This window comes from Crocodylus siamensis, chromosome 12, assembly GCF_052110815.1.
Source record: "Crocodylus siamensis isolate JL-2025a chromosome 12, ASM5211081v1, whole genome shotgun sequence".
NCBI classification, from domain to species: domain Eukaryota; kingdom Metazoa; phylum Chordata; order Crocodylia; family Crocodylidae; genus Crocodylus; species Crocodylus siamensis.
In genome coordinates, this window is record NC_143406.1 from 30,261,001 (window position 1) to 30,285,237 (window position 24,237).

The 24,237-nt window shown below is 43.7% G+C and overlaps 1 protein-coding gene across 2 annotated transcripts in view; it reads left to right on the forward strand.

Annotated features, from left to right (window-relative positions):
• Nucleotides 1-24,237, forward strand: part of CIITA (class II major histocompatibility complex transactivator) — a 48,014-nt gene that overhangs the window by 19,522 nt on the left and 4,255 nt on the right. For both annotated transcript variants that reach the window (XM_090024433.1, XM_090024434.1), the window contains exons 7-19: nucleotides 975-1,124; nucleotides 3,946-4,074; nucleotides 4,212-4,274; nucleotides 8,946-9,011; nucleotides 9,299-11,009; nucleotides 11,115-11,288; nucleotides 11,854-11,925; nucleotides 13,891-13,971; nucleotides 15,229-15,321; nucleotides 15,976-16,059; nucleotides 16,918-17,001; nucleotides 18,923-19,006; nucleotides 20,908-21,000. In XM_090024433.1, coding sequence (XP_089880559.1) covers nucleotides 975-1,124; nucleotides 3,946-4,074; nucleotides 4,212-4,274; nucleotides 8,946-9,011; nucleotides 9,299-11,009; nucleotides 11,115-11,288; nucleotides 11,854-11,925; nucleotides 13,891-13,971; nucleotides 15,229-15,321; nucleotides 15,976-16,059; nucleotides 16,918-17,001; nucleotides 18,923-19,006; nucleotides 20,908-20,980 — 2,864 coding nt within the window. In that variant the 3' untranslated portion in view covers nucleotides 20,981-21,000. The remainder of the gene's footprint in view (nucleotides 1-974; nucleotides 1,125-3,945; nucleotides 4,075-4,211; nucleotides 4,275-8,945; nucleotides 9,012-9,298; nucleotides 11,010-11,114; nucleotides 11,289-11,853; nucleotides 11,926-13,890; nucleotides 13,972-15,228; nucleotides 15,322-15,975; nucleotides 16,060-16,917; nucleotides 17,002-18,922; nucleotides 19,007-20,907; nucleotides 21,001-24,237) is intronic.

Consider the following 24,237-nt stretch of genomic DNA (forward strand, 5'->3'; position numbering starts at 1 on the left):
TATTGCACCACAGAACCTGAATGAGTGATAAGGCTTTTTTCGTTCCATTGTGCCAACTAAGATGATATACAGTAATAATAATAATAATAATAATAATAATAATAATAATAATAATAATAATGTAAAGACAAAAAACCCGTAGAAGACATTGAGCTGTAAAAGCCATTGAGGAGAAGCAAAAAGGGTTATATCCATATTACTAGTCAATTAATTTAAAAATAAACCAAGCTTTTTTTTTTTTTTTAAATTAAAAATTATTTCTGATGCATTGTTTTAAAGAGCACGTACACACCATAGCCAGGAATCCTCCATACTCTTTGACAAATGCAAAACTAGGGCCAAATGTTGTGCATAGGCTATTGCTTCTTTTGAAATGTGTGTTGATTATCAGACAGGCAAACAAAATGGTTTCATTCCTCTAAATGAGGCTTGTCATTATTGAGTGGAGAGTTTTTAATGAGGCCTGGCCCTATTCACTAGTAGAGTTACCTCTAGGTACAGAGCCAAAATCAAGGGCTTTACTGTGCATGCATCTTTCTGGATCTTATGCAGCATTACAGTAATGGACCATGACTGGAAAGTTGAGCACATACTATTACTCTGCTTCAAGACTTCACCCTTGACAATAAAATACATACTCAGGAGAAATTACCTTACAGCTTGAAGCTATCTGGAAGGAAGATGGGCCAGAAACAATGAGCACATTCTTTTAAAAAAATGAAGACAGTCCAGAATCTTAACAATATGCATTTTATCATCCAGCCATGTTAGCTGGCTCCTCTTTGAAGTTCTGTTAAACACATTAGTGCATTTCAGAGGTTTAATGCCAATTCTTTTGTTTGTGGTAAATCAAAATACTCTGATGATTTGATACAGGTTTGGTGTCTTATGCCATCTGTTCTGAGCTCTTCTATGGCTTGTTTGACTTCTGGTGTGAAAATTAACTTTTTCTTACAATTGTTTATTTCATAAAGTGGATTCCCCTGCTGGGTCTACGGTGAACAGCAGTTTCTTATCCGTGACTTTGAATGGTTCTCCAGTGAACTCCAGCTCCTTCTCTCTCCTACACATACCATTTTCTGTTACCACTATAAGTCCAACAGGAAGAAGTTTTATAGCTCCTGGTAAGTATGCTCCAGAGGAATTTCCATTCCTCACCAAGGGTGATATCAATGAAAACATCTTAAGTATTTGTCTTAAACTTAGTCAAAGATGGGGAGAGCAATATATCACTTAAAACTGTGGTGACAGCTATAACTGAATCCATTAGTGGAATTAAATGTCACTTCAGGAAGGACAGTGAAAGTGAATGGCTCATAAACAATGTAGTGGAATGAGACTTCTGTTTATTCTGCACATTATAGGGTATGATCATAATAGTCACTAAAAGATAAAAACCTAAATCATGAGTGTTTCTAGGGATAGCATGTACATGTTTTTAATCAAATTTTTGTATAATTTATTTTGACATCTATTTACTCTCCAAATAATTTTTTTTATATTTAATTTGGGGAAAAAACTCTTTAGATTTTGTTTTTGCTATGATTTTTTTATTTTGCTTTGTTCCACTGTGGTGTTTATCATAGAACAAACTCAAATGAACCAGGAAGTGTTTGAAGTTAAGCATGGACTATGGAATCAACTAAGCAACAACCTTTTTGTATGATATTAGTTGAAACAATACATAAAGGCCAGAAAGTGTTTAAGTTCCATAGAAACTCTGTGCCGTGGCAGATCAAATGACAAGCTCTGCATCATCATAAAAAACTCTTGGGCTGATGTCATATAGAGGAGAAATGCTTGCTACCAGTACAAGCTACAGAATAAACAGCCACGTGAAAACCTGGAGGGCAGAAGACAGTGGGTATGAGCAGGTGTTCATTTCTAATGATGGAAATTTCTGGGAAACTACAAATCTTTCATGAAGATGGGGGAAGTGCAGCCATCCCATCTCCCATGCACCTTTCCCAGACTGGGGTGATTCCAGTCTGGGGAAAGCATGGGGAGTGGAGGCTGGGAGGGCAGTGGGGAAGTGGAGAAGTAGGGAAATATTCCCCCATCCCCTTTGCCTTTCCCAAATCAGGGTCACTCGAGTCTGGGGAAGCGTGGAAAGCATTGCCCCACTGCTCTCTCCCTTCCTAGATGGGTAAGAGACTAGAAGAGCGGGGAGCAGTGAGGCAACACTCCCCACCATGCATTCCCTAAACTGGGGTGTCCCAGGTCTGGAGGACACATGGGCAGCAGTGAGCAGCTGCATCTCTCCTTTCCTTACCGCCTGCCACCCCTGTCTCTGGGAGAGGGGGGAGCAGCAGGAAAACACTTCCTATGCTTTTTCCAGACTGATCTGTCCCCATCTCAGGAAGTTTTGTGAGAGGAAAAGAGCGGCAGTGGCAGCTCAACTCCTCCATGATCAGGAGGAATTGAGCTGTGAGGAAATGCTCCCCAGTCTGGGGATGGCACAGGGGAACCTGCTATTCAACAAGTCCCAATTACAGAGGAGTGGAGCAGAAATGTATAGGCATTCGTTCTAGTGAGACAACCTCTCTCTCAGGGGGGGCTCTTCCTGGCATCAACCTGAAAGTTACTTCTCCCAGGTGGGAAAACTTTCCTTTGGAAGAAACTGAATGAACACATGTGCACTGGCAATTAGGGTTCTGCGAAATTTCACCAGCTGTTTCATTCTGACATTGTTTCAACCAATTTTGAGGTCTAACAGCAAAATCAGAATGAAACAAAGGCTGTCAAAATAGCCTTGAAACAAAATGAGGCTGATTGAAGCGTTTAGAAAATCGAAATGTTTCAATCATAGGCTGGGGATGGGAAGTCAGTCCAGCTGGCCTGACTTCCCATTCCCAGTTCAAGATCTGGCAGGGGGTGGCAGGCAGCCCAGCGGGGCTGCTTCCCAGTGCCCCACACTAGATTGCACCAAAGGCAGGAGGCAGTCCAGCAGGGCTGCTTCCCCAATCCCCGCGCTTCATCACACTGGGGGCAGGAGGCAGCCCAGTGGGGCTGCTTCCCTGACCCCCGTGCTTCATCGTGCCAGCATGATCACGCACAGGGGTTGGGGAAGCAGCCCTGCTGGGCTTCCTCTCACCCCAGGCATGATGAAGCATGGGGGGGGTCAGGGAAGCAGCCCCACTGGGCTGTCTCCCACCCCTGGCGCGATCAAGCATGGGGGTTGGGAAAGCAGCCCTGCTGGGCTGCCTCCCACCCTGGTGCGATCAAGCACAGGGTTCAGGGAAGCAGCCCCACTGGGTTGCCTCCTGCCCCCGGCGCAATCAAACGCGGGGATCAGGGAAGCAGCCCCACTGGGCAATCTAGCGCTGGGGATGGGAAGTCAGCCCAGCTGGTCTGACTTCTCATCCCCAGTAAAACTTGAAACAGTGGCAGCCTTTCTGTTTTGATGGAACAAAATGGAACAGCTGTTTCGACTCGAAATGAAATTTGAGAAGAAACACTGTTTCATCAAACTGTTGAAACTCAAGGTGAAACAAAACGGTGCTGTTTTGCACAGCCCTACTGGCAATCTCTACCAACAAAGTGGTGATTTAAACAATGCCTGTACAGGGCCAGTGCTAATGTGTGAGTCTTGTAATTTTGAAGGGAGCATATCAGTTACTTCAGGTTCTCTAATAGATACTCTTGCAAACAGTAGACTTCTTCAGTTAGCTGTATACTAAAATTCCCCTGTATGGGTCACAGACATCTGCATTATCTTCAGTATTGTACATTCATTGTAAATAATGTGTCTCTTAATACAGTGCCTTTGGCAATTAACTATTTAACCAGTAATAGATTTTGGTGTTCAGTCACTCCCCAGTTGAGATTAGTTGTCCAGAAATTGTACCCCTCTGTGCAGGAAAGGCTTCTTTCCTGGCAGTAGAACTGAAGTCCTTAAAATCAAGTTAGTACAGATATTGCTCTCATTATCAATATTTTCTACAGGTTCCATACCAGATTGTCTCCCTGTCAGTGCTAAAGGGATTCAAGTGATTCCAGGTTTTCCAGCCCTTCCTCAGCAGATAATTAGCTTGCCTGTAAGAAACGGTGCCTCTGATATTGTCATATGTCCAGGTAAGGGCAATAATCTTTTAGCCACTTTTTAAAATCAGTTCTATCAAAGTCTTGTAGCTCCTAGTCATAATTGCTCTGCAGCTGTTGTGAAGTCATACTGGCTAGGAAATTCATTCATTTGCTTATTTTATTTCCAGGGTCCTCTTTCCCCACTGAAACATCACAGTTGGCATCACCCATTTTTCCAGTCAATTTATCTGGTAAATACAAGATGGCTTTTCTTTATGTACAGTATCTCTGAAATCATGAGGTTGCTTGTATGCACACAGAAGCTAGTTCTTTCCTGCATATTTTGTTATGCTGGATTTCCTTATAGCATTATGTTGGCATTTGGTACTATGTAACATAACTGGTAATCTCTTTTCTCAAGGCTTAGGCCAGTCCAGAACACTAGTTAGAATCTTAATTGAATGTTGGTGCTACAAAGCCAGGTATGTTTCAGTAGCCAGATCATCTGCACTCATTTCAAAGTCCTCTCTCCTGGACTCTAATCTGGCCAAATTCTTTATGGAGCCACACGCAGGCCTGGTATCTTCACAATGTGCTGACAGAGTTCCTACTAATTTAGCCAACTATGCCATTAGCCTTTTTGACAACAAGGGTACAATGTTGGCTCATATTCAGCTTATTGTCCACTATAGCCCCTGTGTCCTTTCCTGCAGAGCTGCTGTTTAGTCAGGCGGGCCCCAGCCTGTACTGGTGCATGGGATTGTTCCGTCCTAAGTGCAGGACTTTGCACTTGTCCTTGTTGAACCTCATGAGATTTCTTTTGGTCCAATCCTCCAATTTATCTAGATCTAGCTGAATCCTAGCCCTAACCTCCAGTGTATCTACTACTCCTCCCAGCTTAGTGGCATCTGCAAACTTGCTGAGGGTGCACTCCATCCCATCTTCCAGGTCACTGATGAAAATATTAAACAAAATTGGCACCAGAACCAACCCCTGGGGCACTCCACTTGATACCAGCTGCCAACTAGACATTGATCCATTGATTACTACCCTCTGAGTCTGACTATCTATCCAGTTTTCTATCCACCTTGTAGACTATTCATCTAACCCAGACTTCCTTAGCTTGCTTGCAGGAATGTTGTAGGATACCATATCAAAATCCTTGCTGAACTCAAGGTATATCATAGCCACTGCTCTTCCCATATCCACAGAGTAAGTCATCTCATTATAGAAGGCAATCAGGTTGGTCAGGCATAACTTGCCCTTGGTGAATCCAGGCTAACTGTTCCTTCTTCTCCTCCAAGTGCTTAGAATATTCTTTAATTAATCTATATTAATTGATATATTGCTATATATCTGCTGCCAGGAAAGTGGAATTCAACCTGTGTATGTTCAACAGGCACTAAAACCAGAAATAAAACAACTTCTCTTCTGATTGGTCTTTTCTCTGAAGTCTGATTTAGAAGTCAAACAGATGCTGTAGAGACTCCAAAGTTCTTCAGAGCAAAGCAAATCACATGCAGATGACAAACAGTCCCTCCTGTGGTAGCAGTCTGTCTCCAAAGATTTTCTCCTCACTGTCAACCAGCTAATTAATCCTTGGAGCTCTTCTTTAAGTGGTTGTGTATGTGGTTCCCAGGTTCTGTTAGTGTATCTCTGTTGTCGTGCAGTTACAGTAGGTGTAATTGCCCCCTAGTGGCTATTTAGCTTTCTAAATGCATCTGAGCTAACAAGTGAGAATTTTGAAGGTACAACAAGAGGATGTCCTTCTGGTTTCTGTAGTTGTAAGGGACACCACAAAAAATTGGACCCACATATTTTTATGGTACTTTACCCAACAGCACAAAGTGCACTAGCATTTCAGAAACCTAGATTGAGGCCTTACACTTATACTCACCCAGCAAACATGCCAACAGATGAGTGGAGAAGGAAGCAACAAGAAAATCATTTCTTTGTCCTTCACTAATTTTCCTACTTTCTATTACCTCTTGGCTTATTTGACTTATTACCGTTGAACTCTCATCTATATGCCTCATTAAAGTTTTCATTTTGGTTTTTGTACTCTCTTTTATTAACTATCTTCACTCTTCCCTACATGTCCCCCAACTTCTCACATTCACTCCTGCCTCACTCTAGCATTTCCTGTAATTATTTAATTATTTTCTATATTCAGTACCTCCTGACTTTTTGATCTTTGGCCTTACTCTTTCCTAGTTCAGTCACCTTCTCAGGCATCTGCTGCTAACAGCGAACTCTTTCTCTCTACAGAACTTAAGTTAATTAAATTTGGTGCTAATAACATTGGGTACAGTAAAGGGGTTTCCTGATGCTGCTCCCATGATCCCTTATCTCCTGGGAAACTGTAGATTGTAACAGGCTATTTTTGGAGGGTACTGGTAGAGCTTTTACCCTGAGTAATCCAAAGGAGTATCTGATACAGGCCTAGTTTATTCCATTATCTAGATGATGCTGTAACAGGAGGCTTGGTGTTCTGTCTACTTTAAGGCAGGCAGGCTACAGCTCAGGCAGATGCAGCAGGAGGACAATTAGGGACCATGCCTGAGAAGGAACTTGCAGGTGTGGCCAGGGCTGATTGTGGAGTCATCTGACCCAGGGGAGGGCTGCATTTAGATCGGATATAAGCCCAGGCCCTGAGCTGAGCCAGCGTAAGATCCTGGAGGCTTCTGAGGGAACATCTCCTAAGCTGGATGCCTGTAGCTCCTCAGTGCCAGCACAAAGAGAACAGAACTTCCTGCAGCAATCTGGAGGTTTGGGAAGAGACTATGGGGAGGAGGAGGTCATCCTTGGGGGCCTATTAATGGGGTCTAAGAGCCCAGAGAAGGACTGAGTAATGGATCAGAAGGGTCCACAAGCCTAGAGAGGAGCTTAATGCAGGACCAGGGGCTCCAGGAGCCCAGAGAGAGACTGAGTAAGGGACCAGAGGGTTCAAGAGTCCAAAGGGGCTGAGTGTGTGACCTGAGGGTCCAATAGTGTGGAGTGGGGCTGAGAGCATAGAGAGAGAACATGAGAGAGTGATGATACCTGCAAAGCTTGGGGCATGGTGTAGGGATGGAATGGAGCCACACAATTAGCCCATAAGACAATGACCATAGACACTTGGTGGTCATTAGAATGAGGGCAGATTGGTGAAGCCCTGGGGCAGTCTCCCATATATAAATCAAATATATCAAATCATGGCAGGAAAATGAAGGGACGACTGCCCACAGAGACCAGAGTGGGTAGGGCTGAAGGACTCCAAGGGCTTCACAGGAGATGACCCTGTTATAGATGCCACTAGAGTTCTTGCTTTCCAGGATAAGGGCTGGACTCTTTTTGAAGACATCTATATGGCCCAGTGCAGTAGCATACAGTGATATCTGACCTACTTTGAATGAGCGCACTTAAGTACCAGAGGCAGTTCAGCCTTATTAGCATGACACTCCATCTGGGCTGACATACTCTGGTCTTCAGCACAGTGAATTAGTTTGGGGAGAGTACTGGATTAATGCATTTATACTTCTTCTGTTACCCAACCTACCTCTGGATAGCACTGCATGGTGGTCATAGGTCTGCTGGTTGGACAAGCATAGTAAAGTCTGAGACCAGTTGCTGTAACATCAGGTTGTCTATACTGCAACAGCAGCATGGGAAGGACTAGGCCAAGGTCCTGGACCGTAGGCATGCCCCAGATGCAGAAACTTTCCAGTTCCAGCTCTGGGTTCATCCTCAGAATCTGTCTCAAGCCTTCAGTCTCCAGCAGGCTTTGAGACAAGCCTGGTGCATCCTCACTGACAGATTTCCAGGTCTGGAGCGTGTTAGCAGGCTCAGCTATACAAGGACTGGGTGGCACATGCTCAGCCATGCCCACTGCAATATGACAGGCATACCTAACATGGCCAAAGACTGTGGCACAAAATCATGCCTTCCGGAGCCAAAAATGCCTTAACCACTCTGCTACCAAGCACCAGTTGTGCCACACACATAAAACATCATACATTACTCATAAGGGCTGATGGTGGGACTCCTCCAGTATGTGGTTCTGCAAATCTCTGTGGTAATTACGGGCACACATCAGACTTGGGATCAGAGATACAACTCCTTTTGGCTCCTGGAGGGGTATATATTAGGCCTGAATTTGGCCTAAGTGGATCTATTCAAGACCTTTTGGTGGAATGTGTCCCCAAGAATGAAAACTCTTAAGAAATTGTCAAAACTTACAAGTTTTCTGAGGGTTAAGTGCTACTCTTGTACAAATGTTCTAAAGAAGATGTCTCTTGCCATATTATATCATTTTGGGTTGAGTGAAAGCTGGTGAGTGTAACAGCTGTTTTTTATTTTGGGCGAGCTGAAAATTTAAATGGAGATCCTTCTTAGAACTAGATGGCTGAAGGAACAGGTGCACTACCCAGAATACAGGCACGTAAAAATGCTTGAGTAGAAAATGAACCAGGTAACCCTAGAAGTTCCCCTAAGAACCAATCAGCCAACACAGAAAAAGCAGGAAGCCAAAGAGACAACCACAAACAATACAGTGTTGCCCAAGACTAGCTGAAAGAAGCTGGTAGCCAAAGAAACTATTTCCAATCTAATTCCTACTATATTCATGGTTTCCTGGTCTTTTGTCTGCATGGACGGCAAGACAGTGACACCTTACACACTAGTAATTCAGAGAGGCATAGGCTGTCATAAGGAACAACTTACTTTGTCACAAACTATCAATGCATCTGCAGGGAGGAGGGGTTCTATGTTATGTTAACATTTTTTGCATGCATTTATCACTGAAATAGGCATATGTAAATGAGTACATTTGTCATGATCTACCAAGCACTTCAATCATTTTGACTAGCCACACTGATGAGAATTGTAAAGACTAATAAGTGAATATTCAAGTCAATTTTCTTAAATTGCTTTTTCTCTGCCAGGTGTAGAAATTTCCAAGGGATCACAAATTCCTTTTGTTCCTTCCAAACAAACTCAGAAGAGACCAAGTAAGTTTTGATCCTTTAAATTGCTTTGCAGCCTCTCTGAACAGCCAGAATATTAGCTTTTGCTCTAGATTCAGCTGATTGTTGTCTTGTGGAACATGTTTGGAGCTGTGTGAAGTTTTCCAAGGAAAGTTCTATCATTTCTTACATATTACAAACACAAGGCTTTCTGGAAACTGTCAGATGCCAAATGATTCATGCAATTAGAAAACATCCAGAAGCTATGCTGAGTTGCATTTCTTTTTATATACTTGATTCTTCAACACACACATGCCTTTTTTTCATTTTAGAGCCAGTGGAAGCTTTCTGCATGTCACTGAAGGATTATTTCTGTGATGTGTGCAAGTTCATGCCCATGGAGCGTGAAGTAACTCTTGATCAGCTCTACATTGAAGGGGCTCTTTTGCAAGGTCAACATGAAACAAGGAGTGGAAAGAATATCATCAAGGGCATAGAGAGAGAGCCAGTTATATATGATTTGGAAGAGAAGGAAAAAACGGCTTTAGAAAGAAACCAAATATTTCAAGTCCCAGGAGGAAAAGAACTGGAAACCAAAATAACTGTGTTACTGGGAAAAGCAGGAATTGGCAAAAGTATTCTTGTTCAAAAGATCTGTCAAGATTGGTCCAATGGCAAGTTTTCTCAGTTTGAGTTTGTCTTTTGGTATGAGTGCAGAAGACTGAGTTTGCCTGAGAAGCAATACAGCCTGAAGGATTTTCTACTTGAAGTCTTTGTCAGACCTCAAGAGGGAAAAGAGGAAGTCTTCAAATACATATTGCAAAATCCCAGTAAAGTCCTCCTCATTTTTGATGGTTTTGAAGAACTGCAGGATCATGATGGCTTTACACATTTCCCAGACTGCCAATCTTACAAGGAGCAGTACAGCATGAGGGAGCTATTCGCAGGGCTCTTCCAAAAGAAGATACTCAGTGGTTGTACTTTATTACTAACAGCTAGACCCAAAGACAAGTTGAATCAGTACTTATCCAAAGTGGACAAGATAATTGAAATGGTAGGGTTCTCTCCACAACAGGCAGAATTATACATATCCAGATACTTTGAAGGATTACCCTACTGTAATGATGCGATGAAATTAATCAAAGATTGTCAGTATCTATTCAGTCATTGTTATAGCCCTGTCATGTGTAGATTCATTTGTTTTCTCTGTGAGATGGTGTTTGAAATGGGACACAAAGACTTGCCTTCAACGCTTTCTACTCTCTTACTAAAATTCTTTCAAGAAAAGTTGACACCTGCACAAACAGATGGGACAACCATAAAAAATCAACAGAACATTGTCAAGCTTGCTCAGGTAGCCTGGAGTCTTGGTGAACAGCATCAAAATGCTCTGAAGAGTGATCTCTTTCCCTCAAAAGAAATTAAAGAGTTTGCTCTGAAACATGGCTTTGTACTACCATTTACATTCCCAAAGCAATCGGGAAACAAGGAAGAAGAATTTGGCAGTGTATTCTCAAATTTCATCATCCAGAATTTTCTGGGTACACTTCATCTGGTGTTTGCAGAAGAGATCAAGGATAAAAGCCTCACAAAGTATTTTTCATTCCCATCCAGGAAGAAAAAGTCTCATAATTGGTTAGATTTGATGCCTCAGTTTTTGGCTGGAATATTGTTCCTGCAAGATGACCCATACCTCTGTTCCCTTTCAAATAAAGATGTAAAGAAAATCATAACCAAAAAACAAAAAACACTCTTAAAATACATTAAAAGAGTACAGATAAGCAGTCTCTGTCCAGAAAGGTTACTTGAGCTGTTCCACTGTGTTTATGAAACACAAGACCGTTATCTTTTGCAGAATATAGCTTTAAGGCTTGAACCAGAGCTGTCTTTTCTGGGCACTCCGCTCACCCCACCTGATGTCTATGTGCTGCATTCTATTTTAAAAAGGTCAAAAAAAGAATTTGCCCTGGATCTGAGGAACAGTGCCATTGATCTACAGGGGATGAAAGACCTGGTTGGCCTGAAGAACGTGACATCATTTAGGTTAGCCATTCTGTGTTGATAATACTGTGATGCTGTGGTATACAAGAACTTTTAACACATGAGGAGCCAGTCTAAATTAATTTACCTGTTTTTTGCCACTTACAGAGCTTCCCTCACTGATACGATGAGGCTCTGGGAGTCATTAGAGCAAACACAGGAATATGATCTGCTGAAGATTTCAATACAAAAATTTGCAATTGATCCATTTAAGGCTAAATCTATGAGGGACATCAGTGATCTTTCTGGTGTTGTGCACATGCAAGAGAAAATGATCCATTGGTAAGATCCATTCATAAATAATGACCTATTTACATGTGAGTGCTTATGAATTATGTGTCCTAGAGAGAGAAGTCCCCCAGTTGTTCACAGGGCAGGCAGAACAATGCAATGAAAGTGTCCCTGTTGCCCCACCAATGTTTGCTATCATGATGTGTAGCAGTCATCTTTGGGGAGCTAAAATCTTACTTCAGTCTTTGTACTGAAACTGCCGACGAAGCCAGCCAGAAGTGCTGTTTTTTTCAATGCCTCCCCACTATAGTTTTTAATACACTGTCTTTTAATACCTTTGAGGTATGTACCCTACACTGAGTCTGCCCTATAGTGCTTATTTCATAAGTGGCTGTAATCTTATAGATTTGGTCCTTTAATTCGGAAGTAAAAGCTTTTTTTTTTTTTGATCTATACATTCTGGGTTCATTGCTGCACAGTTGAAATATGTATCTTGTTTTTATACCTTTTGTTAAACATGTATTTGCTTCAAAGATTAAAATTCCATGTGTAAGTTTTTTTTTCTGCTGTTACAATAGTTTCTAACATATGCCTTATTCTATTGTGATTTATTTAGCATGAAAGAGACATCTGGTTGCCAAATTCATGAAATTCCTGCTATCAAAAACCTTAAAAAAATAGAATTTGCGTAAGTAACATGTCTTTCCACTTGCTGACTTCTAAATTCAAGACTGCTATAAGAATTTAATTCATTTTGCTGCAGGTTATTGACTATAAATGTATTAAGTAAAATCCATGTATTTACATTCCGCTAATTCAGACAAGGATTAAAAGTTTATCACCAAAAAATGGAAATGCCAATTTCCAAACCCTCAATTGGTATAGAACAAAAAAGAGAAACCACTGGTAGTATCCTATTCAAATTAGTGACTTTTTCATACACCAGGGTTTGTGAATTATGACATGTGCTGGTTCTGTGATATTCCAATATAATCAAGGGTGCTAAATTGATTTACGCCAGCTAATTTATGTTGTCCTTCCAGCTGTAAAGTATACCGCAGGCATTTTCCCTCATTAATAGGGAAAATTTCCATTTCTCATTTCTGCAAAATTACAATCATATAAACAAATCAGTGTTAATCAAAAGTTCCTTCCCGTTCACAGTGAACCAGCTGAGTGGCATCATTATTCAGCATTTTTCAATTTTGGATTGTATCTTGGCCACGATTCAACTACCAAAGAAGAGACTATTGTACAAAAATGATAATGTTGAAAGCTTTTCTTTTCCCCTACCATGTCATGTTGGTCATGACAGAACAAACACAGGGGGCACTGACAGATGTGCAAGCCCTCACTCTAATTCATGGAGTTTTACATAAAACTCAGTGCCATGAGTTAGAGCTTCCCTTGCCCCCTTGACCCAACAGACATTCCTCTGTTGTGTCATGCGGGGGCGCAGGTATCAGGCTCCACTTTGGAGCCAGTCAAGCCCAAGGAGCCTGCCTGTGGCCTCTTACCCCTCCTCCAAGCTCCAGTGCTGTCTGCAGGAAGGGAGTGGGGGGAAAGGGGAGGGGAGTGAGCTGCAGGCTGAGGGTTTTCTGGCCTGAGCTGGAGAGAAGGTAGGGGGGCTGATACAGGGTGTCACTGTATATCTTCAGATTAAAACATGTTTGCTTCACCCTCTCTGAGGTAAGTTTGGTAAGAATGAATTAGAATGAATTAACTTACCCTTCAAATTGATATTGTTGTACTAGCTCCAGATGGCCTCCAAATGCAGCTGGTATTTGCATTCAGATGTTTACTTTGAAACTAAGTACAGACATTTGGGGAAGTTAAATCATGTTCTAAATAGCCACCCAATTAAAACTTAGCTTGTCTTGGTATTGACCTTACACTTACAGACTCCATCTCAGTGACTGGCAATCAGCCTAAACCTGTAGCTGAGACGTTCCACGTGCACAAACTGGTCTAAAAAGTTGAGAACCTGGCTTAAGATAAACCTGGATCTACATAATATCAAACTTATTCAATCTAGGTCAAGCTGGTGCATGGACCTTCTGTACACTTTCCCTAGGGATGTTCTTTTCACCCCTCCCCTTCCTCCACCCCCCCCACAGGGCTACTTTTGTCCCCCTCAGCCCTTTGCTCCCCATCCTCCACACAACCAGGCAACCCTCTCAACCCCCAGCCCACAAGCTGTTCTGGGTGCAGCCACTTTTGTCAGCATTTGCTGGAGCCAACATGCCAGAGCTGAGCAAATAAATCCCAGTGGGGGGGCGAGCCCAGAGGGATAAGGGTATAGATTTGCTGGGAAGAAACCCTACTGCACCCACGGATCATGCCTGTCCCACTCATCCAAACCTTGGGTCACACCAGCCCTCCGCCCCTGGACTGACCCCCAACCCCCACCCCCCATCCTCATCCTGACTTAGCTGATATTGTGCAGCCATTTTGAAACAATTTAACCACTTCCTAATGCCCCCAAATGTCTGTACTTAGCCTTATGGTCATATTATAGTACTACGTGAAGAATTTCAGTGAGGCTGAGGCAATGCAACAGAGAGCTCACGATTCTTTGCTCCTTGCTGCACACATTTGATCTATTCTTGTGCTGTTTATGTACTATAAAAAGATTGTAACTTTTTTCTCATAGGCTGGGTCCAGCATGTGGTCCTCGGGGATTCTTAAGGCTTGTTGAAATTCTCGTGTCACTTCCATCTCTTCAGCAGCTAGAGTGAGTACTGTTTTCCCCCAAATGTCCTTGTGTGGTGCTCAGTGAAACTTGATGGCAAGCAGCTTCCAATAAAGTAACAAACAAGATGTCAAGGCCTCTCAGTTCTGTCCCTGCCACTGCCACACAGGACCTACTATATCTTTTGAGCAAGATCCATAAGCTATCTCAGCCCCAGTGTTACTCTTTGTGAAGTATCTCACTGGGTGACATAAAGTGTGGTTTAGTACCAGGTGTACTCACAATTGAGCTCTATGGAGACCCTAGCTCAGTACAGGGGCTCATTATGTCCTTTATTATATCTTACCAGTGGCTACTGAAGCTGAAAAAGAATGACAGCACATCGCAAAAATTAGCCCCTTCCCCATGGATTTTTACACATTGTCTTGTGAGTCAGGATTAAAATTAGTCCCATACCTAATACCAGTACTTAGTCCCAAAAAGCAAGGAAAAAAGGTAGTACATGGTCTGCAGAATTAGGAGTAAATCTGGCCTTTAATCCAGACTCCGAAGACTATGTGTATGTGTCCTCAGGCATTAGTTCAGGTGCATGGCCAACAAATGAACCACACTTATTCTGTGTTCACTCATACACACAAATTAGACAGCATAGATGGCTTGGGAATGGGCTTTAGTGGCTTGGAGTAGTCCTGGGTGTGAGTCCCAGCACTGTGCTCAGGTTCTCCCTGCTGGGGCATGCACACAGAGACACTCCAACCCACTTTCAAACCTCCTATACTGTCTAATATGTGGGCTTGGGCAAAGGCAGGAGTAGCATGGCTAATTTTTCTAAGCACTTCCAGGTCCAGTCTTGGGTCATATTGATATAGGCTAAACTTCCTAGGCCAAAGAGGATGTATTAGGAAATATCAGTGATCTGCTTTAGCCCTCTAGATGAGTTTTAACATGGTTTTTCTTTTGTACGCACAGGCAAGAATCTTGTTACAGCACAGCTGGGGCACAGCTATTTCATAACTGTTTTTAACAATGTTCGTTTTATAGTGTAAGTGGGGCATAAAGTTCTTCCATTTACATATCAAAAGAAGTGGGTCAAGCAGTTCTGCTCAAAATCCTCTTAGGCTCTGAGTTGGGGAAACACGGAGCAGCTTATTAGGGAAGCTGGAATGTGGATAGTTGCTCTTACCTGATTGAGCCCACTTGAAATAAACTGTTGAAATCTATGGGAAGATCTCTGAGATAAATGATGAACCAAAAGTAATACAAAGGGAAATCTAATTCACGCTCTGTGATTTTTGGCAGCTTGGATGCTCTAAGTGAAAATGGAATAGGAGATGAAGGCGTAAAAAATCTCTCTCAAGTATTTTCTCAGCTGACATCATTGGAAGTATTGAAGTAAGTTGCAAGATTAACAGTTCCAAAAACCAGTGGAGAGAAAGAAGTAAATCCTGTGGCACCAAGGATTGATTGTGCATTAAGCCTTTCTAATTCCCCTTCAGTCAAGCAGTTAGTATTTACCAAGCTGTCCTGTACAAACTGAATCAATTCTTTAAAAACTCCAAAGTACACATGAAATATCAAGAGAAATCATTTTAATATCTGATCCTGCCATTGTTTAGGTATGAAAAATCCCTGATGCTCAGTGTGTACTCGAGTAAGAATGGATGGCACAGTCTAGCCAAACTGGCAAGACAGTATTAGTTAATTTAGTTACCTTAAACAACTAATGTTTTTTGGTTTTTGTATTTCAGCATGAAATTCTTTAGCTGCTTTATCTGCTTTTAGAAAAACTGGCTACAGACCTAATTTTTGTGGAATTGCTCCAAATTTACTAGGGTAATCTGGCCATCTATAATATCAAAGTACACTTTAATTTTAAATTACCTTGATCTGGAAGATATCGCAGAGTAGAGGTGGTTCTATCTAGGCAGACATTTTCACATTGCATCACAGCCTCAGATATGTCCTACAGAGTCACATGCAACATGCAACTTCACAATAAACTAGTTTAAATAGATTCCATTAACAAGAACATCTGATTTGTTACAGTTTATCACAGAATGAAATAACAGATTTGGGTGCGGAGAAACTAGCTACAGCTCTTCCTTCCTTATCTTCATTAAAGACACTTAGGTGAGTATATGTATTCTTTTGAACTGCTTTCTATAAAGTGCCGCTATACCTTAGTTGAGAAGTTAATTACTGTACAAGAAATAAATAATATCCACATACTGCAGTAAATCAGTTATGGGCTTGGTCCTGCAGCCCCTAGTCATCTGGCTGGTAAAAGCTGTGAGACTAAGTCCTTTATTGTGATATTTCAGACATTCCAGCAATTCCAGATCTTCTCTCTTTAAAAAATAGATATATAATCTAGTAGAGAGATACACACTACAATAACGTGTACTGAGAACTCCTTTTGAACTCTAGACAGAATTCCACTTATCAGTAAATGAACCTATGGAACGCCTGTCCAGGGCCCTGGTGTATTGCAGGGTTATACTTATATAGAATAATCATTGCATGATTATTAAATTACTCCTAACTTAGAGGTATTTGAACACCTGGCATGCAGTAGTGGTCCATCTACTTCTATATTCTTCCTGAAAATGGCCAAGATAATACCCTAGGACCAAGCAAGCTATCCTGCAGTACTACTATGAAATAACTTGCTCATGGGAAGCTTCTTCCTAACCCACTTGTGCCCAGAATCCTGAATATTGATCCTCCTGATGTTTTTTAAATTCCCATATAACATAGCCAAGGATGTTCATTTTCCCTATCAATATCTAATCCTAGTTTTTATTTGTATATGTAAACTGAACAAGGGGAATATATTGCATTAAATATGCAAGTAATTTGAAATTTAAAATATATTGGAGCTAACATTTAAACTTAGGCTGAAAATAAGCAAGAATAATGCTTATTTCCACTTACTACTTCATCTCTTGCATTCTTTAATTTTGATCATGCTGTTTTTGTTTTCTCTAGTTTGTATAACAACAGTATTTGTGATGCTGGAGCAGAAAATATTGCAAAAGTACTTCCTGCAATGGCATCCTTAAGGGTGCTAGAGTGAGTATGATATCTTCAGAAAGAACAAAGGGAAATGGATAGTATACACCTGCTTGTATAGACAGGTATTTTATCGTTACCCTCTAACCCTGCAGCAGGAATAAGCACCAACTCAGAGAAGACTGAGTGACTTGCCTAATACCGCAGACAGTTGGTTTCAAAGCTGGGATTAATCAGAAGCTCTTCAGTCTCACTAGATCATACAAACTAACACCTTTGGGTATCTAACTAGTACTTGGGGGCGCTTATACACATGACAGGGTTTTAGTCCTTCAGGTTGCATTTTATGCACCCTAATTTGAAATGGTGAGTTTTTAATTGCAACCTCACCCTTTCAGTTTCCATCGCTGTATATATGTGGTTGTCCTGGTTGCTGCAGGTGCCTGCTGAAGGCAGAAGCAGCAAGGGGCCTGATCCTTTTTTTTTTTGGCAGTCTGTCTACCTCTCCTGCAGCTGGGGGACCATTAATCTATACCATTGATCTGTCAGCTCACACCCCAGCTTTGGGAGAGGTGGGCAGGCTCTGCCAAAAAAAAAAAAAAAAAGGCATCAGGTCTCTCACTGCTTCTACCTTCAGCAGACTCCTGTGGCTGGCAGGATGCCTGGGGCCACCCGGGACTGGGCTGGCTTGCCCCTGGGGCAGCAGGAGGGAAACTAGGTTTGCTGGCAGTGGGGATGGTACCTGAGGCACTGAAAGCCCAGGTGGGCTTGGGGAAGCATTGAATCTGGCACCTCTGAGCTGGGACAGCACCCTGCCAGCTAGCAGCCTGTCCAGGCTTCCAGTGCTCTGTGCACCATCCCCGCTGCCTTCTCTGGTCACGAGCAAACCCAGCTACCCTCCTGCCACCTTCCTGTACTGCCCTAGGGGCAAGCCATCAGGATGTAGTTTACTTTGCAGCGGTGCAAACTCATTTAAAACCCACAAAACTCCAGTACGTGTAATGCCATTAAGCTACACAAAGGGTATTTTTGTCATATGTACATCATGACATTGTCACATGTACAAGCAGCCTGGGAGGCAGGTTGCAGCATTTCTAGCACTGTAGGTGGTGGCCCAGGTATTACTTGACAGACAGCTGCTAATTGGTCTGGCATCCCATAAACAACTGGAAAGATCTGAGGCGATGGGCTTTATGGAATTCAGAAGCCACACCTGGACCATCAGTAACCTGTAGACTTAAGGGATAAATCAGTAGATAGCTTTCAATCCTAACAATTTGTTGACCACACCTTCTTGGCCACCCTGATTCTTGAAAATAATCAAGAACTGGTCCCATACCTAATACCAGTACTAAGTCCCTAAAAGCAAGAAAAAAAGGTAATACATAACTAAGACAGAATGACTAACAAAGCAGCCCCAGGCACCAACTTAGCAGAGTGCAAAAACATAGGCAACATGTGGAAGTGGCAGATTTCTGCACTGATGGTGGGGCAGCAGCAGGGGCAGAGGTGGCAACAGTGGCATGGAGTTGTGTCCCCCACTGTCAACACCGGTGTATTATCAATGTGCAAAAATAACAGCTGCCACCACTTTTGGCTGGCCACATCACTACCACCAACAGCCAAGAGCCATTGCTTTCCAGTATACTGACCTGCCCTGTTACACCTCTGAAAAAGGGAAGCTACTTTTGGAGTAGGAATACGACCTCCACAGGCAAACTTTGGAGGAGCAGTGCTTGGCAGAAAATAAAGTGCAGCCTACACTGGGGGAAAATGAAGTAACGGCAGACTGAAAATCTTGGATGGTTTGAAAGAGTGATCAGTGAAGAGACTGTCTTAATGGCAGGCTCAAAGGCCACCCCAGTACTCCCTGTGGGACCAGGTTTTATAAACATATGCCCTCTCTTTCTCAGTGATGGTTGATTACTCCAATGCATGGCAAACCTTAGTCTAACAACCAGCAAATATTTGTTTTCCTCAGTGTTCAGTATAACAAGATAACAGACACTGGTGCCCAGAGACTGAGTGGCAGCCTGAGAAAATGTCCCCACATGAAGAGCCTGGCGTAAGTCCTTAGCTTGTGCTTACATATTAAAACATTAAACTAGGCTGGGTTTCCTGCTGTGGGCTGGACTGGTTGGGTTTGCAACAAGAAACAAACAAAAAAAACCCAATACAAAAACAGCTGACTTGACAAAAAACTCATCACTGAACTCAGCTCTCAGCTGACATTAACCCTTCTGTGATAAAGGCAAATTTGTGACACTTTCCAAAGCATAGTCTTCTACAGTGTGCCTGGCCTGCTCTGGGGGTATGTGTGAAGGATCTGGGAGGAAGGATCTGGAGGGATACATGACCCCACTTTCTATGCATTTTAGAGGAATCCTGTTGTACAAGGCTCTTCCCAACCAATGAAAGTGTAACGGCAACATCCTTGTGTATAGCACAGGAGACTGGCATGGAATTAGAATAATGGCAAATTAACCAGAGTTAGTTGTACAGTTGCAATATAAGTTACCTCTCAAGTGCTTTGTCTTTGCCCTATTGTTATGAGCTTTCACTCTTGGAGTGAGCCACAGTGCTCTCCCCTCTATGAGATCACTAGAACAGGGAGTAATTTGCTGTTATGGGCTACAGCTATAGAATTTAATGGGGATTTATTAAATTCTTGCTAGGGTTGAATTTTGTCGAGGTCTATAGGAACTGTATTAAAATCCTGTAGAAATACAGAAGGATTTTTTTCTTAAAAACCGTCTAGTACAATTGCACTTCAGGGATAACACTGTCTAGTCACTTCTCTAAGATTCTTTAAAAAAAAACCCAAACATCTCAGTGAATACTATTGGCTTCCTACTCTGGCATTAGGGTATGCTGTCCACTCTTTGCTGCCTTACAGTCTGACTTTACTTTTGTGGGAGATCCTCAGCCAGTTCTCTAAACACACATAGACCTTGTACCAGTGAACAAATAAACCAACAATAATAAAACGTTTAGTCCTTCTCTGGGCAATAGGATGAGCCTTTAACACCAGCCCAGTAGTGAAGCATGGCCTCTCATGATAGCAAGCTTATCTGGGTTCCAGTCCACCTCCTGGCCAGGAACTGCTCCTTCCCCCAGATCACAGATCTCTGCTCTGGGTTTTTAATTGACAGTGGGATTCCTCCATCATTAGCTCCTACATAACTGGACTTCTACAAAAGGGACCCCTACTCCTTCTGAAAGTGCAGACAGCCTTCTTACAATGACCAATATTGGAGTTCAGCTCTAGAAAACCATCAGGATCAGTGTATTTGGTAGGAGGTCTAAGGCACAGAGAGCTATTTGCTTGTTTCCCATCCTCAGTTTTCAACGAGCTCTGAGGCTGCTATAATGGAGCTGGGTGTGAGGCTCCAGGAGATTGTGACACCCCAGTGTGGGGGTGTGAAAGGGCCATGAGCGTCTGAAGTTGGGATAGGAGCTTTTAGTTGGGTTGGTAGGGGCTGGGAGTCCTGAGCTGAGTAGGTGGGGGCTTGGAGCCCCAGTTGATAGAATAAGAGCTCAGTGTGAGGGCACAGATTACAGGCTCTAATGGGGAGTGCAAGTCGCAGTGTGTGGGCACGGGCTTATAGGCTGGGTGTCAGGCCAAACAAGTAAGGCTGGGTGTTAGGCCATGAATACCATTTGCGAGGCATGGGACATGGTATAGGGAAGGTCGGAGCCCTTGGCATCAGGGCAAGTACATGGGCAGCCTTCCACCTGATCGACATCTGTTAATAATTATCATCAAGGTATGGCGGATGAGGAAGGTGGGTGGTTAGCCCAGAGACAAGTGAGTGGGCCAATGACTGGCCCGCCCTAGGACACCTAGGGAAGAAATGTAACTATCTTAAAGGCAATTCCTGCATAAAAATAGTATAAGAAACTTATCATATTAAAAAAAAAAAAAAATCTTCTAATTTTTATTTACTTTCCCAATTTCTCTTATAGGATGTGGAATCCTACTATTCCCTATGGAGTTCTTGAGCACCTTCAGCAGCTGGATTCTAGAATTATTTTGTAGATTCAGCTGATCCTGTGAAGGTAACTAAATTCTTCTTATTTTCTTTTTCTTTTTAATATGGAATCTAGACACACTGAAGTTGGTTATTAAGAGGCAAGTATTGTGGAGTGTTACACACACTGAGGTGGATAGAGTTCTTCCGGCTAACAGTCCCCAAATTATTAAGGGCTCACCTCACAGGATCTCATGTGCTATGTAAGGCTCACAGGATCTCATGTGCCCTGGAGTCCAACAGGAGTCAAGCATTGCGTCAAGTTTGAGGTCTTTAGGCTCACTCATAGTGCATAGGTCCCTTGTCTAGCACCATCTCTGAGCAATGGAACCTGCGACCTAACAACCTAGTCCTTGCAACTAACACCAGCCTCCCAGACTCCCCTGTACCTTGAACACCGCTCTCCTTGAACTGCAACTGCATGGCAGCTCCTTAGCACTAAAAAAAGTTTAGTTACTTTAACAGGATCTGCTGAATATACGTCACAGGATCAAGGAGGTGTCCTGTGACTAATATAGGGTTAAAGAGCTGCCAATCACCAGGGCAGCCCAGGTGCTGGTTGCTGGGGCAACCAGGCAGGTCATGTGGCCGGAAGTGGGCAGGGCTGGGCCTTTATAAACAGCCCAGGCCGGAGCCAGAGTAGCAGTTCCCCTCGGGCAGGGGCAGGGGCAGGGGCAGGGGCAGGGGCAGGGGCAGGGGCAGGGGCAGGGGCAGGGGCAGGGGCAGGGGCAGGGGCAGGGGCAGGGGCAGGGGCAGGGGCAGGGGCAGGGGCAGGGGCAGGGGCAGGGGCAGGGGCTCTGCGGGCAAGCTGAGCAGCCTGGGTTGATGGTTGCAGCCTGACCACTCTGACCGGCTGCAATGATGCAGGGGTAAAGAGAACTCTGACAGAGGTAAGAGAGAGCCAGCATAGAGTGGAGCTGGGTTTATGAGCTCGGGGGCTTGTGATTGTGTTATGAGCCAGTAGGCTTCTTCTTTGTGTTGTAGTCGCTCGGCTCATGGTTTTGTTATTGTTATACCGGAGGACCGGGTGAGGCTGTAGGGGTGTGAGGAGGCCTCACGGGGGCTTCCCAGTAGCTTGGGGGGTTCCTGGTGCCCAGTGGGGCACAGTGAGTGGTGCCAGTGGGGCACAGCTGTTTGCACCAGAGAGGCACGGTGTGCGGGGTTTCGGACCCCAGCCCGTGAGGGCGGCAAAGGCCCCAGAGGGGGCGAGGAGCGCGGGAGGCGTGGCAAAGGCCCCAGAGGGGGCGGTAAAGGGGTGCCAGATGCATGACCAACCCAAGGGCACTGGTAAAGGGGCGCCAGGTACGTGATAGGCCCAGGAGGATCGGAGAGGGGCGCTGGGGTGTAACAAGCCCCAGGGGGCGCCAGGTGAGTGACAGGCCTGGGGGTGCCAGAGAGGGGCACCAGGGCAGGACGAGCCCAAGGGGCGCCAGAGAGGGCGCTTGGGGGGCAAGGACAGAGCAAGGTCCAGGAACAGCTGCGAGGCTTGGGGCGTGCTAAAGGGCAGGTAGGAGGCACGCACTGCCCATAAGGCTGGGGGTGTTGGAGCACCACACTTGAAACAGAGGTAATACCAGCGTGGTGTCAAGGTGGAAGTAGGCAGCCTTCCTTACTGAACTTTATAAGATCAAAGACGTGGCGGGCGAGAAGAGGGTGCTGGACCACCTTAATTGACACGGCAGGGGGCGCTAGCGAGCTCATGGCCGCTCGCAGGCCCCACTCCATGACACTACAAAATGATTCTAGAATCTGTAGTAGTAAGAGTTAACTCTCTTACTAAAAAGTGACATCATCCACAGAAAGTGGTTGGTTGACCATTTTAGGTTCAGAGGTTCGTTGTAAAGGCTTAATGAGAACAAAGAGTCTCCCTGAATCTTCCTAAGATCCAGAATAACACAGAATCTAGCTGTGGAAGGTGCTCAAGAATGCCATAGGGAATAGTAGGATTCTACATCTTATAAGAGAAATTGGGGAAAGTAAACAAAGATTTTTTTTTTCTTTTTTTTATAAAGACAAGTTTTTATGTAGGACTTGCCTTTAAGATAGTTACATTTCTTCACTGACTACATAGTTCTATATTTTCTTGTGCAGAAAACTGAGGTGGAGTGGGGGGGACAAGAAAATACCTCTCTGTGCCCTAGACCCCCTACCAAATACACTGATCCTGATGGTTTTCTAGAACTGAACTCCAACATCGGTCATTGTAAGAGGACAGCTGGTTACTATTTAACTCATTAGAGAGTTAATTCAGAGAGAGGCTTCCAGGGGGGTTCAGAAACAATGACATCTCGTTATTTAACATGGAAAGACATATGCAGAGCTTGGTGTTTTGTTTTTTTGGTTTTTTTAAATACACATTTCCTGTGAGATGCTCTGGTGTGATCCTGGATTTTTCTGTGTAGCTCTGGTTTGCTTTCTGATCCAGGGAGTCTTTCTTGCCTTCAGCTTGCCTTCTTTGACCCTGGCAGGTCCTTCACTTAACCTCCCTTTGCTGACCTCCACCTGCACCATACTACAAAAAGCATGCTTGTACCGTCTGCTAAGACTTCCAGTATTGCCTCCATCAGGCTTCACTTTTTGTTCCTTCTGTGAGCCAAATCAAACCCATCCTTTGCTACCTTTGTTTCTCTTTGTTGCTTGGAGAATTCCTATTCTCCATACCCTTTACTACAGACAAGTAGGAAAAATCTAATTCCCTCAGCTCTAGTCACCTTCTTGTCATACCCATTGTTGGTCAAAGTGTTGGTGTGAAAGTACATTCCACTCTAGTTGGTGGTGGCATGTCACATGGGGCATTCATGATACAGACACTTACAAAATAACAACTGTATTACAACTGTGCAGTAATGCATACAGTTCATGGGTCACATATAGCTGTCCCACAGATCATCCTATTGCTGTGATAGTTAGGCTTGGTCTACAGTGACATTTTGGGCCAGACCTAAGGATCATCCTCTACCAGCTTGAGCCACCTGAGCTGCTCCTCCCCTATCTGTATTCTACCTTGAGGCCTGTGGAGCTTCCTTGAACACCGCCATTCTGGAAATCAGTCTTTAGACTGCATCCCTCCTGAGCACTGGAGAGGGGAAGTAAGGTGCAGGGGTCCAGGAATTTAGGACCAGGGCTTTGTGGGTTTGCTGTTGGAGGACCACACCTATGCTCAGGGCTGGGTGACCTCTGAACACACTGCAGAGTGGGGCAGACTGCATCCCAGCTCCCCCTCGGGCCTTGGCACTCAGCAAAGCTTGTGATCTCAGGCCAGGCT